Below are 17342 nucleotides of genomic sequence, written 5' to 3'. Positions count from 1 at the left end.
GCATGGGCCCCGGGTTCCATCCCCAGACTGCAAAGGGGAGGGGGGAGAGACAGACGGACAGGCAGACATGAGGGGTGACCCGTGTGAGGGGGAAGGTGGGGGGTGACTGTTTTGCAGACCCCCGACCACACTCAGCCCACCCGGGACAGGAAGCTGGTGTGTGGCCACTTGCCCTCCCCGCTGCCCCCTCTGCCCCGGCCCCCCACCCCATGCTGCCCCCCGCCCCACAGAGCCAGGCTGCCACCTTCCCCTCCCCGTCCCCTCAGGAGCTGGAGCCAGACTTCACGCGGGGCCAGGCACAGCCACACACGGAGCTCGTGGGAACCCGATGGCCTGAGTGCCCCATGGGCCTGGCCTGGTGGAGTCCCTGCCCCTCAGCCTCAGGGGAAAGGAGTCCACGCAGGCCACCCGCCCGAGCCCTGGCCCAGCCGTCCACCAATAAAGCCACTAAACACCGCGATGGGTGCTCTAGGCCTCCACGCTGCTGCCGGTCCCCCAGCCTCCGGGAAGAGGCCTCCCCCCAGGTGCAGGGGGGACCCAGATCCGGCCCCAGGCGGGGGCCGGGGGCTGGTTCTCCTTGGTCCTCACACTCTGACTGGCTCCTGAGCATCTCCTTGACCTCTAAGCCACCAGCCCCTGGGACAGGGGCACATGCCCCCCACCGGGAGTAGGGAGGGGGTCCGCATTTCCAGCAGGGACAGGCTGCCCCTCCTCCCGACTCGGGTGCCCTTGCTGGTTTGGGTCTTGTTTGCGGCCTCTGCCCCACCCCCACTTGGCGACCTGCTGCACAGGGACCGTCCTTGACCCCATCCCTGCCTCCGTGCCCGGCGGTGAGTGGTGCCCGACAACCATAGCAAGGGTGGATGGGTGGAGAGCTGTGTCTGACCAAGTTCTGAACCAAGGTCTTCCTTCCCGGTGGCCTTTGAGGGCTAACGGAAAGGACACTGAGTCACATGCCCCAGACGCCACGCCCAGTTTCTCTCCTGGCAGCGTGACTGTGGGCACGTGCTGTTGTTCAGGTTGCCCACTGAGCACTCTGAGGGGCACCGTTGGCGGAGACCCTGAGGCCAGAGCCTTGCCGGGGGACGGGCCTGTGGCTTGGTCTCAGCTTCCGCAGTCAGAGGGTGGCAGGAGGAGCCGCAGTCCACCCTGCTGTCCTGTTGGGGCAAAGGTGAGCGCTAAGAGCTGGCGCCCATCGTGGTGACAACAACCACTGGAAAGAGACTGGGCACCAGGAAGATGCATTGTCCCTGCAGCTGGGACCACAGTGGCCTCCACAGCGGCCTCCTCCCCCTCCCCTCCTCTAGAGAATGGCCCCTCCCCTCCTGCCCCACCAAACCCACCTACGCGCAGAGGGACCCGTGTTCCCGTCCTCAGTGGTGCTGCCTGAGGCACCTGAGGTCACGTGGCAGGTGCGTGGGAGGGTTGGCTCTGGGCCCTGCAGTCCCCCAGCCCAGAGGGCAGGTGCTGGGGAAATGATGTGGGGACAGCTGGGGACGAGTGGTGATCGCAGCTCAGAGCCTCCACAGGTTCCTGCCTGGAGGTGCAAAGCCCCAAGACCCCTTGTGCCTCAGTCCTGTGCTGGGAGCATCCCGCGGGGGCTGGGGACCTGTCGTGGGGACCTGATTCCCACAGAGACTCTGGGAGTCACGGTCCCCATTTTCCAGAAGAGACGAGGAGAGACAAGCCCGGTCCCCGTCAGTCACCATCGGGGTCTGAGGGAAGGGGCCTCCTGGGAGTGGCTGGCTCTTGGGGGTCCCGGTGGGGGAGAGGCCATGGTTAGCGCCTCCGTCCCCTTCCTGTGTGGCCTGCTGGCCGTCCATCCTGTGGAAGGAAGGGGCTCTGGGCCAGGGTTCCCACGGCCACCCTGGTCAGCAGTCGGTCAGCAGTTGGCAGGTGCGGGCTGCAGTGGGCAGGCGTGCGAGGTCCCTCCCTGCAGTGGAATGCAGGCCCCCGGTGACAATGGGTGTGTCATCTGCTAAGAGCCTGGACTGCAACCTAGGAGGTGTCCCTTAAACATGCCCAGGACAGACGAGGCGGTGAACCTTAGTCCACAGGCTCAGAGGACCCTGCAGGACAGCCAGGCTCTGGTCTCTATCCCTCTACAGGGGAAGGACAGGGTGACAGCCCTAGGCTGGACGCCCTGGGGTGGTTAGTGTCCCCCACTCACCCTGCTGTCCTCAGTCCGGAGAGTGGCTCCTCTGGAAGACCCAGGGCTAGGAAATGGGCTGGGGTTGGGCAGCTGGGGTGTCCATCAGGCCAGCAGGCTTTGGCCTTCCTGCACACCACAGCTACCTGCAGCCATGTCTTAGGGCAGAGCGGTGGCTGTCCCCGGCTAGGAACAGACTCATCCCCAAGGCCTTGTGTATGTGCGAGTGCGCCTGCCCTTTCAACCACATCCCCATCTGTCCATGCTAGTTATGGGAATTGCCAGATGCTTCTGTGCCGCTTGACGAAGTTCCCCAGCCTGGCCCTCAAGCTTCCCTTCCCACGGGTCAGCATCCACATCGGCCAGTCCCCCCACAGCCTGGCTTCCTGGACACGGCAGCTCCTCTATGCAGGGCCCTGCTGAGTCAAGTTGCCCCAGTGGGACCACACTGGTGCCCATGTGCCTGTCCTCCACACAGCGTGCCCTTGACCTGGAGAGATGGCAGGTGACCCTGTGCCCCGCAGAAGGCCAAGCAGCCACTCAGAGGGCTGGGCACGCCGAGAGGGCGGCCTGAAGGAGGCAGAGGACTTCAGGGACCCCGCCCCTGCTCCCAGGCAGAATCCCACAGGCCTGGTCCTCCCCAGGGGGCTGGGATGAGGCCAGCAGGGCCGGTGCTCCCTGCGACCAGAATCCGGGACCGGGGGCAGGCGAGGAGGCGGGTGGTGCTTGAAGCCAGAGATGTGGAGTCGAAGTCTGGCTCTGCCTCCCGGAGGTCAGTCCCCCGCAGGGTGGACAGGCCAGGGGACAAGTGGGGGGCAGAGCCCAGGCCCCAAGGAGCTTTGCCGTCTCCCCTCCGGCTCTCAAGTGGTCAGCACACTGTCCCGAGCCCGGCCCCACGTCCTCTGTCCCAGGTCACACAGGGAATGTGGGTGGCACTCACAGCTCTCCGGCTCTCCCCGAGGGCACAGCCAAGGGGCCCAGGATGGGGGTCGCACGCCCACACGGGCAGCCAGCCCGAGGGTGGACAGTGGTCACCCGGCTCTCCCGCTGCCCAGCCTCAGCAGCTCCTGCCCCCGGGGTGCTCAGCCTCAGCGCCACCCGCAGACCCCTCCCCCACGGGGGCCACACGGGGTTGAGGGGGAGAGACGGGGGAGGGGCCTCACCTGGGCTGTCCCCAGCTTGTGGGGCTGGAGCGACCCTGAGGGACACGCAGGCAGAGGCCCCTGCGGCTTCTCCCCAGGTGGCCGGGCCATCCCCGGGCAGCGCTGGTGGGCAGCACACCCCACCGTCCAAGCCCAGGCCATCCCGTCACCCGCGGGACCCCGTGCTCCTGGGTCCCCACCCAGCACCACCCAGCGCTGCACCCAATACCAGGGTCTCATGCAGAGACCTGGCGGGTGTGTGCTCCGCTGAGAGCGCTGAGAGACAGCAGAGCCTGGGACACGTGTGACACTGGGACCGGGGTGACAGGCACACATGGCGGGCCACACAGCCCTGTCACAGGTGGGGTGCAGGGGCCTCCTTCATCCCCCAGGCCTCCCTCAGCAGGGAGGGGCCCCCAGGAGCCCCCGGTGAGACCTGCTGGGGACTCCAGGGTCAGCCCTTCCCCCACCCCACAACTCCAAGTCAGCCGAGGCCCCAGAGCCTCCTTATCCGAGGAGGAGGCCAGGGACCTCGAGCCTCCTGGTCCTGCTCACCGGGCCCTCTCCCTCCTGCAGACCCCAGGCAGGACCAGCACCCGGGCCCTCCATGGTCAGAGTGGGGGCTTATGAAGGGGACAGACCCAGCCCCTCTCTGCAAGTGCTCCACGCTCTTGGCTGCCGCAAGAGGGTGGTAGGTCTCGGGGCTGAGCGATCAAGGCTGGGTGGGGCTCTGTCCTTTCTTTTTGGTACCAGGGATTGGACGCAGGGGCGCTTAACCACTAAGCCACACCCCAGCACCCCCTTTTTACAACTACTTTATTTAGAGACAGGGTCTCACTAGGTTGCTTACAGCCTCACTGAACTGCTGCGGCTGGCTTTGAACCTGTGATCCTCCTGCCTCAGCCTCCGGAGCCTCTGGGATTACAGGCGTGCGCCACTGGGCCGGCTAATTCACCTCCCTCTTCACTGACTGTATCTGTAAAGTGGACCTAGTAACCAACAGGCACCTCGCAGGCTCCGGTGAGTGGGCTGACATCCGGTGTCCCCGAGGCGTGTGCCCGCTGGGGACCAGCTGCCGGGGAAACCGCCTCACGCCCCGGGGCACTCCCAGCTCCTCCTTGGCAAGCAACATGGCCCCTGGGCCACGGCTCACTTACATGTCGTGTGGCCCAATGCCTTCTCTTGTTCCCCATGAAGGGTTCTTGAGGTTTGGGTTGGGGACAGTCATGGACTTTAAGCTCTAGCTGGCCACGTTTCTCCTAGCAGTCAAACACGACAACTTGGGAAACGAGAGCCATGTAACTGTCAAAGATTCCTCCTCCTCCCCCTTTTTGCTCTGGCCACTAGGAAGCTCAGAAGCTTCCTGGTTCAACATAACAGGGAGTGCTCAGGGATGGCGACTGCGTTCATCTGTGTCCCAGCTAGACTGATGGATGGGGCCGAGCTGAGATGGCATCTGAGGCCACAATGAGTGAGGCGGGCCATGGGGTGTGGTCAGGTTCCCCTGGGCTAAGAAATGAGCATTGTGGCCAGCTGGTGCTGAGCGTGCCTGTGGAGGTGGCTCTGTGCGCGGGGCCCTTTCGCCACCGCTGGGTGAGCAGCCTTGTGAGCAGCTCAGCGGTTACTCCCCGACCCGCCTCCTCCCCGAGCACCTATTGGGCCTTCTCTGTGGGAGGCGGCTGATGGCTTCACTCAGGCCCGGCCTGGGGCAGGATGGCCGCCCAGGGAGGGTCCCCGTGGTGAGGGGCCCCCTCGGTGCTCAGGTCTCCCTCCCCCGGGCTGAGCCTGGGCCGGCCCTGAGCCTCTGCCTTGCAGGGGGTAGGTCCAGGGCAACGGGGAGGGCTGCGTCCTCCTTTCTGGCCTGGACGCTCCCACCCCATCTTCTCTCTGGGGTGACGTCTTCCTGACGCCCGAGGACCTACAGCAAGATGAGTCAGAGTCCCTTCACAGGGCTGCAAAAAGGCAGGCTCCTTGTCCCCACCCTGGATCTGCCACACCAGAGCCCACAGGTCCACAGGTGTCCCCAGGGCGCGACAGCACGGGTTTGGGGTGGCCAGATCCCGCTGTAACTGGGATCCTTGGCTGTGGCAGCAGCGCCCCCTGCTGGGACGTTCGGAAACACCTGCCATCCGCCCCTCAGGCTGGGAGCATCCCATCCCCGACACCCCCACTGCCTCCTGCAGGGACCCCAGGGGGGAGAGGAACCAAGACACTGGGCGGGTGCCCTCCTAGCTGCCTGCCCGGCCTTCCATGCCCACCTGCACGGGCGGCACCTCCCCATCGCAGGTCCTGAGGCCGAGCCTCTGCACCCTCTGTGGCGCAGGACACTGGGGGGACCCTCTGGGGGACCTGGCCCTGGTCTCAGAAGCAGGACCCAGGAGGTGAGATCTAACCTGGCCCAAACGGACCTCCAGGCACCTCAGCACCCGGCCACCAGCCAGGCCTGGCCCACTGCGGTCCTCGGGCACCAGCCTGTCCGCCCTGAGGGACAGTAGCAAGGTGTCCCCCACCCTCACACCATTGCCCCGCCCCAGGAAGAAGCCTGGCACCGTGGGGTGGATTGTTACAAATCCTGTTTAATAGTCGGGCCTCAGAGTTTGAGAAAGTGTCACAGACGAGCCCACGGCCCTCCAGCTCCCGCCACAAGGCCCGGGCTCGCCTGCCCGTGTCCAGCGGCAGAGGACAGCTGCCAAGAAAGGCCAGCCCCGCTCTGGCCCGGTCCCCGGACAGCTCAGGATCCTGGAGAAGGCAGGGCCCGCTCTGCCCAGTCCCCGGCTCCTCCCCACCCAGACTGGCCAAGCGCTGCCCGAGCACGGCCTGCTGAGCCGGCTGCCCGCCTGGGACCGCAACAGGCCTGGGGAGGGGGAGGCCAACCTCCACCACTACCTTCAGTCAAATGTGAAAAGCCACAGACATGAGCGTCATCGTGGGGGAAAGTCGGCCACCCAGGGGACAGTCCTGGCGTCCCAGGGAGCCTGGTCCAACCTCCCCCGGTTTCTGACACACTGTCCTCTGTCGACACACTCGGCCTGAGGGAGGCAGAGAGGCAGGCTGGGGGCCACGGGAGCCTGTCACCGGGTTGCTAAGAGGCCCCCCCAGCAGGAAGCAGAAGGCCAGAGCCCCCAGGGCTCAATCAGGAAGCAGAGAGGCAGTGAGGGGGCCAGGCCCAGAGAGCCCCCACTCCCTGCCAGCCCAGGACAGGGGGCCTAGAGAGTTGGGTGGGGGGCAGAAGGAGCCAGGAGACCCCCGGGAGGCCTGAGCTCGGAGACCAGCAAGGAGGTGAGACGGCAGAGGCTTCAGTACTTCGGGACCTTGCTGTAGTCTTCCGAATGGATGTGCCGGCACAGACAGATGGACAGCAGCATCCCCAGGAGCTGTGGAGGAGGGGTGGAGGTCAGGGAGGGGTGGAGGCCAGGGAGGGGTGGAGGGCAGGGAGGGAGGCCAGGGAGGGGTGGAGGCCAGGGAGGGATGAGGTCAGGGAGGGATGGAGGGCAGGGAGGGAGGCCAGGGAGGGATGGAGGTCAGGGAGGGATGAGGTCAGGGAGAGATGGAGGGCAGGGAGGGGGCCCACCAGGCACCCAGCACCCTACCCATTTTTCAGGCCAACCCCCATGTTTCCTCAGCCTGTGCCTCACAGCCACCCTGCAGGGCCAGAAAACGGTGAGGCCCAGAGAGGGACAGTGCCTTGGCTGAAGTCACAGAGCCAGGCAGATCTCAGGCCAGAGCCTCTAGAAGCTCATGGCTGCTTGCCCCTCGGGCCTCAGCCTGGGGGAGGACATGGGCTGGGCAGAGATGAGCAGGAGGACCAAGTGGGGGAGGGACTGACCTCGATGACAGCGACACCCACGCACACGCCCAGGATGATGGTGAGGTTCTCCTGCAGCCACGCCTGCACCCTCTCCATGCAGCCCTGTAGGGAGCACACGGTGTCACCCCTGGGCCTGCGCCACCAGGCCACCCACGCGGGTCCCAGAAGGAGGAACTTCACGAATCCGCAGGAATTGTTAAGTCGATGGCACGAATCAGTGACACCCACGGACCCAGCGCAGCCAGGTGGCCCAGGCGCCCACCACAGGGACGGCAGCGGCACACACCTCCTTGTACACAGGCCAGAGGTCGGGGTCGTTGCGGCCCCGGGGGCTGCTGGTGGTGCTGTTGGCTGTGCTGTTGGCCGGCGCCTGGCAGAAGCCCTTCTTCTGGGACAGCGGGTCATCCTTGTCTCCGGTGGCCTGGCAGGAGCAGGGGAAGGTGAGCTCGGTGCGATTCATGAGATCAGCGTTGTCCGTCCAGTTGTGGAAGTCGACCCAGCCGCAGCACTTCACCTGGGCAGAGAGGGGACAGGTCCTTGTGACCACCGCCCACCCGGGGCAGGCCACCCTTCCGCAGGGTGGAGCCTCTCCCAGCCAGACGCTCAGATCTGCCACTGAGAGGTCCCTGAGGTGCTAACAGCGGCTCACTAGGGTCCCTGGAGGGTCAAAGGGACAGCTGGGTAAGTGGCATACCCAGGTGTCCAGTGACAGTCCCCAGCTGTCTCTGGGCCATCTCAGGGTGTTGAGTCCCAGACCAGCAGCCAATGGCCAGCAGGGGGCGTGCCAGGCACGCTGGGCCGCGCAGGCAGCTTCTAGCTCCGCAGGGGCCTGGGGGCCTCCTTTCCCGCGGAAAAGGGTGACCCCATGGGGGAGGGGACACCGGTCTGCAGGGCTGGGCGACACCCACAGGCTCCTTCACCAGAGCAAAATGAAGCAGCCCTCCTTGGCCCTCCCAGGGCACGGGGCAGGGACCTCCCATCTGAGGACCTCAGACGCCAGCATCATGCGCCCCAGCGCTGCCTCCAAGGCCACGCTCCCAGCAGGACCTCAGCGGCGGGGCGGGGTGGTGGGGGGGTGCCGGAGGGTGGGTGCGGGGGCGGGGGTGCCAGGGAGGGGCCTGATCGGGAGCCCCCGCCTGCAATAGGTGCGCACCCACGCCCGGCCCAGGAGCGCGCGCAGAGTCCAGGCCCCGCGCAGAGCCCCGCGCGCGCCGCCCTCACCTGCGCCTGCACGTAGTCCCAGGCCTCCTGCAGGTTGTCCTGGCCGCTGGCGTTGTAGGTCCGGATGAGCCTCCCCACCACGTCGCCCATCTCCTGCTTCAGCTGCAGAGGGAGCGCGAGGTGACCGCGGGGTGGCCGTCAGATTTCCGGAAACCCGTGGCCGCGGCTCTCGCAACCGCAGACTGTCCCCACCTCCAAGAACCCCGGGACGGCTCACTGCTCCAGGGTCCGCCCTTCCTGAACTACTTCCTGGCACTGCCTGGGGCCCGCTTGGTCAGTGCTGACCTCTTCCCCTGCCCTGTGGTCTATTTTGCCCGCAGTAGCCGCATGGCCTTTTAAATGTGCATTTTCTCCTGTCACTGCTGAAAAGCTTCCGGTGGCCTCTTCACACTCGGGGGAAATGCCAGCGGCCTCTAAATGACCCAGGGGCCCTCCACCATTTGCCCCTGCTCTTCCCAGGCCTCTCTCAGTTCCCGTGCCGCCCCAGGGCCTTTGCACCTGTTCCCTGTGTGGAAAGCTCTTCTCTAGATGTTACTGTGGCTTGCTCCTCTGCTTCCTTTAGGGCTCTGCTAAATGTCACCTCCTCAGAAAGGCCTTCCTGAACCACTCAGGAAAGCCTCGGCCCTTCCCCACCCCCTCCAGCCACCCTCAGTCACCCCCCATCTACTCGGGTAAGCGTGGGGTGGTTTTCTTCTGAGGCCGCGGACTCGGTGACTTTCTGGGTCTATCTCTCCTCTGCTGGAGTGTCACTGCATGGGGACAGGGTTTCCTCACTAGAGTCCCAAGAGGCTAGAGCAAAGCCGGTCACAGAGTCCGTAGGTTGTGTGGTGGACACTGACCAGCCCATGCATGACCACTGCCCTGGCCAGCACTGGCCACGTCCCCCCTGGGGACTTAGAGCGCAGGCGCTGCGGCACCTCACAGATCAAGGCGGGAGAGGACGGGCTGGACCCACCTCCCTCCCCCAGGACGGCGCAGCCTCAGAAAAGGGCCCCGGAGACCATGGGACAGGCGCTCGGCCAGGGCAGCGTGGGACACAGCGTCCACATCTGGCCTGTGCCGGTCCCCACCGTGGGCAGGATCTCGGGGTCCCTGACGGTGTGGAGAGGAGCGGGTCTCAGCTAAACCCACGAGAAAACAGATTCACAAATAAGGCCGAGAGAGACCCGGGGACAAAGGTCCAGCCCCAGTGGCGGGGCCGGGGGCTGAGCTGTGGCCTTGTCAGGGCCCCGAGGGGGGCAGCAAAGGAGGAGGGGCAGGGCGCCCTCCACCAGCTGCCCCCCGCCCAGCCCTGACGGCTCCTGTGGACCTTGCCCAGGGCCTTCCAGGCACCTGGCGTAGACAGGCTGACCGAGGTCACCTGCTGAGCTGAGGAGCCCCGCAGCAGGGACCCAGAGAGGACACACACCCCAAGGGGACACACTTTCCTGGTGCCTGAGGACCAGGCTGGGAGCTGGGACAGATCCTCAGGGGACGGGCCTCAGGAGGCTCCGTGGCTCTGGCTCCTCCCCTGCCCCTCTGAAGGACCCCAGGACATCAGCCCCCCCCACCACTGAGGCGCTTAGCAGGGTTACAAAGCTTCCCTGTGGTGACCCTAACTGCACAGTGCAGGCCAGTGGCCACACCTGCGGGCTCGGGAGGCTGAGGCAGGAGGATCTCGAGTTCAAAGCCAGCCTCAGCAACAGCGAGGTGCTTAGCAACCTCCGTGCAACCCCGTCTCTAAGTAAAATACAAAATAGGGCTGGGATGGGGCTCAGGGGTGGAGTGCCCCTGAGTTCTATTCCTGGTACCAAAAATGTACATTGCAGTCCAGGTGCAGGGGCAAGCAGTTTTCAGAACATTATCTCAACTTAATCCTCACAGCCGACCTGTGGCCTAGGTATTGACCCTGTTTCCTCTTTAGGAACATACAGGAGACAAGCCCAGAGAGGTTAATTCACTTATCCAAGACCACACAGCCAACAGGTGAAAGATCTGGGGTTTGAGTTCAGGCTTGTCTGAAGCCCTATCAGGATGTAAGCCACATGGTGTCGCCTGGAAGGTCAGAAAGTTTTAGCCGGGACCCAGAGAAGCGAAGGGGGCATGCAGATGTTGGGTCTGTCTGTCCTGCGCAGCCCCCTGCTCCCTGGGGGGGGGGGAGGCGGGGATCCCCGTGCATCCTGCAGACAGCCGCCTGCCACATCCTCCCGCCAAGCTCCTCCCCAGCCCCAGCTCTGTTCATACCCGTGGTCACAGCGGGCTTCCCCGGCCGCCCAGCCAGGCAGGAGCTGATGGGGGCAGGGCTGTGGTTTCCATGGAGACTCACACCATCCTGCAGCCCAGGGTGTGGCGGAGACCAGCAGGAGCGGGGAGGGACCGGCGGCCTCACTCTGTCCTGCAGGGCTCTCTGCTGCTGAGCCCCGCTCCCAGCCCAGGACCCGCTGCCTTGAGCTGTCCTTGTCCCTCTCGCACAGCCAGTGGCCTCCACGGACCCTCTCTTTCTACTGACAGACTGAGACAAGGTCCTGAGCCTACCTCAGGCTTCTCTGGGCACCCAAGAGAGGGCAAGGGCAAGTGACAGAGAGGCACACTGTGCTGCTGGCAGCCCCGGGAGACCTGTATCCAGCCAAGCCTGTAGCCTGCTCTGCCCTTCAGTAGGGTTCTGTCCCCCACAAACCACAGTCCCGCCCGGGGTGGGGGGGCTGCAGGCCACAGCCCAGTGCAAAGTGGCCACGCGGCCTTGTGTTTAAAATGACGAGGGGGTCCAGTCTCCTCAGCCTGCCACGGGCCACGGTGTCCTGGCCTCGCTCCAAGCCTTCAGAGGGTCCCTTTGCCCCTGCTAACAAGGTCCCCCAGTGCAGTGACCGGCACCCATGTCTCCCAGGGGCCTCAAGCCAAGCAGTGAGCCCTTCAAGTCCCTGAGGAAGCCGCCCAGGCCTCGGCCCCCTCCCATGTCCCAGGAGGGGGGACCCCTTGGGAGCAGCTGGAGCCCAGGACCACACCTGCTGACCCTGAGGGCCTGGCCACGGCAGGCCACCACCTGGCGAGCCACTCACTGCCTCTGGCTGGGCGGGGACTGCTCCCCCGGAGGCTGTGGCCAGACCCTAGAGCAGTGGCCATGCCAGCCCAGCGCCCACCAGCACGCGGGCACCTGTCAGGAGCGCACCCGGGTTGGGCTCGCCGCCTCGTCGAGGTGTCCCCGGGTGCTCCCAGGGGCATGAGGCTTCCTCCCGTGTCCTGGCCACCTGTGCCTTGGGATGACGGGGCCACTGCTGTGACCACCTGAGTCTGTCCCGAAAGCCGGGCTTCAGCGCCCGCGACCAGCCGCCCAGAATTCAGTAGGGGCCACTCCGTCCCCAAGGCACTGCCAGCCCCGAGGACAGGGGCTGCGGAGCCGCCATCTCTGGAGGGGCCTTGGTGCCACCCTCCTGCTCCCTGCAGAGAAGGGACAGGCCACCCCCCTGCCCGGCTCAGCTGCTGTCCCCAGAGACCCGGCACCAGGGGCCAGACCAGGCGTCCCCACACCGGGCAGGCAGCCCACAGACCTGCTCTGGCCCTGGGGCATCCGCGCCTGGGGCTCGTGGACACGGGGACCCTGGGCTTCCTGGTGGGTGGGGGAGGGGAATCTGGGTCCCCGAGGCCCTCTCACTGGAGGGCCTGCCCGCCCTGCCCAGGCCACAGAGCCCTCCCCTCAGGCTCTTGGCCCCAGGCCCTGCTCCAGCCCCCCCCCCCCCACGGGCTCCCAGAGCCTCCGCAGCCAACCCACACAGGACGCTGGGCAGTGAGCTACGGCCATTGTGCACACCAAGGGAGCACCCAGCCCCCAGCACCTAGCACTCAGCCCCCAGCACCCAGCCCCCAGCGGGCCCAGTCCTCCTCTGACCTCCTACCCACAGCTGCCAGGGAGGATGATCAGAATCCAGACTGTCAGAGCTGGCAGTGGGCCTAGAGGTCACAGATAGCTCAGAGAGGCTTGGAAACTTGTCCAAAGTCACACAGCCATCACTGGCAGGACCTATCCCAGAAGCCAGGCCCCCAGAAACAGACCTGGACTCCGTCCACCAAGAGGCCACGGGAGGAAGCTCAGATAAGGGGACAGGCCGAGGACGCGCCTTCACACCTGAATCCAGGTCCCCGCACCGAGCCCTTGTTCCTATGGGTGGCGGCAAGCACTTGCCACCGCACTGTCCCCTCTGCCAGCGTCCTCGGCTCCACAGCACCGCCTGGTGCCCCCTGGGGCTCTGGCCCAGGTTCTAGAAAGGGATGAGGGGGCACGTGTCCCACCCAGAGTCACCCCCATCCACGATCCCGAGGGACCCGCGTGGAGAGGCCCAGGAACCCTCCCTGCCCGTCGGTGTCCCCGCTGCCACCTGGGGAGTGTCAACTGCTATTTGGGGGGGAGGGCTTTGAAAGGACTTTTTTTTAAACTTCAGAATCGCAGGTCGGGGACCGGGCCTACGTCACGGCTGACACTTGACCAGGACACGGAGCCCAGAGAGCCTGAGTGACTCACCCGGGGACACAGAGAAGTGCCACCATCTACGGGTGTGGCCTGCCCCTTGGGTGGAAAAGGAGCCCAGGAGGGAGACTCTGGCCCCCCAGGCCCACAGTGGCCACTGGGAAGGGCGGAGGCGGCCTGCAAACCCGGGCAGGGGGTTCAGGCGTCCCCTGCCTGCCCAGGAGCCCGGGAGAGCTGCCCCCTGGGCCCCAGCTGGGCCTCGTCTGCAGGATGAACAGGCCGCGCTGTGTGGTCTCCGCGGGATCGAGAGGATGACCCCCTTTCCAGCCCTGGGGACCGGGGACCTCAGAGCTCCCCCGGCAGAGCCAGGGACCAGGGACGTTCCTGGCTCCCAGAAAGGCAGGGCCCTCTGCCCGCAGGGCCAGGAGGTGCGAGGCACGGACCTGGGTGGTGGGAGGCCGAGGAGGGGAGCGCGGGGTACAGAGGGGGCCCAGGCAGTCGGACCTGGTTCTCACGGTCGCCCTGCCCTGGGGCTGCGGGCTCCCGGGCCCAGCCGGGACTTCACCAGCCTGTGGGGCGCGGGGCGCACGGGGAGGCCGGCCCGGGACAGAGGGTCAGGCTGGGACTCTGCACTGGACACCTCGCAGTGACCAGGGCCCCACCACCGGCCCTCTAGGCCGCGGCTTCTTGGAGTGCAGAGGTGGTGGGTGTGCCCCGTGCCAGGTTACAAGCCCAGCTCCTGGCGGGTGCCCACCCCGGTGCCATCTGTATTGGCACAAATCCCGGGGTGACAGGGCAGACTGCCCGAGACCCCACAGAGGCCCTCAGCCTCCAAACTGCAGGAGCCACTTCTCTGGGGCCTGGTCCTGCCAACCTGATGGTGGTGTACTGGGGACTGAGCCCCACAGGGGACCTGACCCTTAACCCCGTGCTGGGAAAGGAGTCTCTCTCCTGACCACAGGCTTCCTGTCCAAGAGCCACGTAAGCACTCTTTGGTGTGGCGGATCCACTATTTCCTCTTTTGCCCTGGCTGCCAGGAAGCTCAGGGTTCAAGCCAGCCCTCCGCTGTGAACGACCCTCCACCCGGATCTCAGACACAGTGGTTTCCTCCTGGGGTAGGCTTCCACCTCATTTGATTTTAGCCATCCTGGGCCTATGTTGGGAGACTGCTCCAGTTCTCCTGGGGAGCAGCTTGGGTACGGGTCAGAAACAAGTAGAGCAGATTCACCCCAGAAGTGCCCAGTGACCGTGTGGCCAGCAGGAACTCAGCCCAGGTTCTGCGACGTACTCCTGTGTGAGCTTTGGCAAGTTGCTCAACCTCTCTGTGCCTCCCCTGCCACTTCTGAATGAATACAGAATGAATGCCCGTGGTCTCGTAGGACTGTTGTGAGGGATAACTGAACACAGAGCGCCCCGCTGACCCCGGCGCACAGTGTGTGGGGGTCACTGGGGGATGGGGTCCTGATGTCGTCCTTGCTGCCCATCTCTGAGCACCTGCTGCCCCATCTGTCAACATAAACCACCCTGCAGAGCTGTCGCTAGGACCAGGTGGTAAAGCTTCCAGAAGAAACCACCACGGCACACAGTAGGTGCTCTGCCTGCGGTCACTCTGACAGCCACTCCTAGCTCTGTTCTGAAGGCTCAGCCTCCCATGAAGCCACAGGTGCCTTTGTCCCCTAGTGTGGAAGGTTTCCCTTTCTGAGTAAAAGAATGGCCCTAGCTGGCACTGCCCCCTTTGCTTCTGGCCACAGCAGTGCAGATGCTATGCCTGGTGCCGTGGCAGCCATTTTGTGACTGTGAGGTAGAGGCACACACCACGCCACAGGCCAGCTGGGGGCTTTCCAAGATGGCCTCCAGGTCCTCAGCACCTGGGGCCTCGGGTCTCCTTACTGTCCCTGTTTTGCTGACGGTGAGTCAGGCCCGGGTGAGGCGCAGCACAGCCACGCAGACCGAGCAGTGCTGCCCCTTGGGCCACCCCAGGGCCCGGGGTTGGTCTTGACCCCTGAGGGCCTCCCGCCCACCCACCCGGGGACCAAGGCCCTGGGGACCTGCAGCCCACGAGGGCGGGCGCTTACCTGGCCCACGTTGAAGTAGAAGAGGGTCCCGGCGGCCACCTGGGTGACGAGGATCAGGAGGAGGAAGGCAAAGTACTGGGGACAGAGGGGCATGGTCAGCTGCAGCCCAGCTGCCCCCACCCACCCCGGTCAGCAGCTCGCAGCGGGCGGGGCCGCACTCACCAGCCCCAGCAGGCAGCGGACCTCGTTGACAGCACCCAGGCAGCCCAGGAAGCCCATGAGCATGGTGACCACCCCCACGCCGACGAAGACGAAGGCGCCCGTCTTGAGGAAGCCGGAGGAGGTTTCTAGGAGGGAGGGAAGGGCCTCCACTCACCAGGAGCAAGACCACAGAGGACAAAATCGGCCGGCCCGGGGGGCCACTCGTCCAGCTCTGCTCCCCCACCCCTTCTTTGGACCAGGGGGCTGGGTCACCCAACAAGGAACTGGCTCCCACCCCCGCTGGAGCCGCCTCCCCTGGAAAAGCCGCGTCCCCACATAAAACTGCAACCCTGCGCCCGGATCCAGCCCCACCTGCAGCCCTGCTGTATTTTTCTTCCTGGGCCTTCTCAGGATCAAGCCTACTCTGTGTCTTACTGATTCTGCTCACTCACTATCTGCCCCTGCCCCCGTCCCAAGAAAGCCAGCGGCGGGAGGCAGGGGCTTGGCTCTGTTCCTGCTGGGCCCCCAGCTGGCAGGACAGTGGCTTGGCACAAAAGTGCCCCATGAATGTCTGTGGGATCAACAAGCAGCGGGCACTGTGTCAGATGGGTCTGCAGAGGCCAGGGACATGACGACTCCCTTCCTGCCCACTGGCCTCGCTTCAGGGGCTTTCCACACGCCGTCTGCGCTCTGACCTCAGCCTGCCCGGCAGGCACTAGGCTGGCCGCTTCAGAGGGAGGGAAACAGAGGTTCAGAGTGGCCCCCTGGCAAGGGCTAGAGCTGGGTCTGGGAACACGGATGCGCGGGCACTTGTGCTGCCCAGCAGACGAGGCGTCCAGGAGGCAGAGGGAGGGCCGAGGCCTGTGACCGGCACACGGTCCATCAGTGCCCAGGAGGAGGCAGGGACCGGCACTTCTGTCCCCCAGCTGCCTGGGGAGATGTCCCCACCTTGGCCCGAGTGTCCCTAGGAATGATGCACAGCGGGGGTTGGGCAGGAGGCCGCTCTGCTCCTGGTCACAGACAGAACGTTCTGGACCCCAGGGGGAGCCCGGGCAGCCACCGACCTCAGGGGGAACCTCAGGGTGCCAGGGCAGGGCTGCCCCCCGCCTGAGAGCCCGGCTCCCCACAGCCCTCGGGTTGGCAGCCAGCTGTCCACGGGGACGGGGACGGGGGCTCGGCTTTCCCCCCACTTCCTGTGCCCGGGTCCCCACATTTCCTCCTGGTGACAACTGCCAGGGAAAACGGGGCTGGCGTGGCCCGAAGGCCACCCTGTCCCCCTGCGGAGCCCGGGGGAGTCCACACTGACGCAAGGAGACTGCAGGGGGCAGGGCCGGGGTCCTCCCCGGAGGGCGGTGGGGTGCGGGGTCTCCGTCCCTGCAACCTCATGCTGACACAGCTCTGGGCTCAAGCAGGGTCCCGGCCACCCGGGGCCTGGGCACCTGACTCAGGAGGGGCAGGAGTGCGTGCTGGGGGCACCTGCCCACAGGGGACCCACAGGATGGGAGCAAATGGCCCCGGGTGACCGGTGAGGCCAGGTGGACCCCAGGTCTTCTCTGGTGAAAGCCCTGACTTGGGGCCCGGAGCCGAGCCAGGTGGTGTGGGGGTTCGGGGCGCAGGTTTGGGAGCCACGCCTCCTGCTTCACCTCCTAGTTCCCTGGCCTGCTGGCTGTGTGCCCTTGGACAAGTTACTTCCCCTCTCTGTGCTTTGATTTGTTCCATAAAATGGGGCTGGCTCAGCCCCATGGACTCCAGTGAGGATTCTACCAGGTAAGAAAAGAACCGGGTCAGGCAGGCCCAACCGGCAGCAGGTCAGGAGCTCGGGTTCCCCGTTCTGACCCTCTCTGGCCGGTGACTCCCCGCAGGCTCAGTTGACCCAAGTGTCCACTGACTGGGTCAGCAGATTCCGATTCCTGCTTCTGACCCCTGGCACCCCCAGGAGTCCCAGGTGGGGTGGAGAGTGTTTTAAGTGACATAAACACCCAGGGCGCCACCCACAGGGGATCAGGTCTCTGGTGTTTATGAACACACCTGCAGCCCAGGTCTGGCCAGGCCCGGGCAGGTGCCCAGAGGGCAGAAATGCAGGCGGGTCTCCGGACTTTGCCCTGGGGCTGGGCGCCCGATGGGTGTGGGCAGAGCAGGGAGCCGGGAGCCTGGGCAGGTCAGGCCAGGAGGGTGTGTCCCCGAGGGCCGGGCAGGGGGCTGTGGCAGGAAACCAGCCCTGACCCCCACAGGAGGCCCCGGGTCCTACTGGCTGTGGCCAGAGGCAGACCACGCTGTCCCCATCTCCTGGGGGAAGCCTGGCTCCCAGGCCCAGGTGACAGGTGCGGCCTCGGTCAGTGCTCTGACCTGGAGCCACTTAGATCAAGCA

At 65.6% G+C, this 17342-nt stretch overlaps 1 protein-coding gene across 2 annotated transcripts in view; it reads right to left on the bottom strand.

The window, feature by feature from the left end:
• Positions 1–5847: 5847 nt before the first annotated feature.
• Cd82 (CD82 molecule) overlaps positions 5848–17342 on the bottom strand; it is a 38937-nt gene continuing 27442 nt past the window's right edge. For both annotated transcript variants that reach the window (XM_046456440.2, XM_046456448.2), the window contains exons 5-10: positions 14996–15120; positions 14834–14908; positions 8321–8422; positions 7386–7613; positions 7118–7201; positions 5848–6665 (exon numbers count right to left, since the gene is read on the bottom strand). In XM_046456440.2, coding sequence (XP_046312396.1) covers positions 6588–6665; positions 7118–7201; positions 7386–7613; positions 8321–8422; positions 14834–14908; positions 14996–15120 — 692 coding nt within the window. In that variant the 3' untranslated portion in view covers positions 5848–6587. The remainder of the gene's footprint in view (positions 6666–7117; positions 7202–7385; positions 7614–8320; positions 8423–14833; positions 14909–14995; positions 15121–17342) is intronic.

The sequence above is a fragment of the Marmota monax genome, unplaced genomic scaffold (assembly GCF_021218885.2).
Source record: "Marmota monax isolate L192 unplaced genomic scaffold, Marmota_monax_Labrador192_F-V1.1 WCK01_AAM20220418_F8-fsc00047, whole genome shotgun sequence".
Lineage (NCBI taxonomy): Eukaryota > Metazoa > Chordata > Mammalia > Rodentia > Sciuridae > Marmota > Marmota monax.
This window is presented reverse-complemented; position numbering and strand designations above follow the sequence as displayed.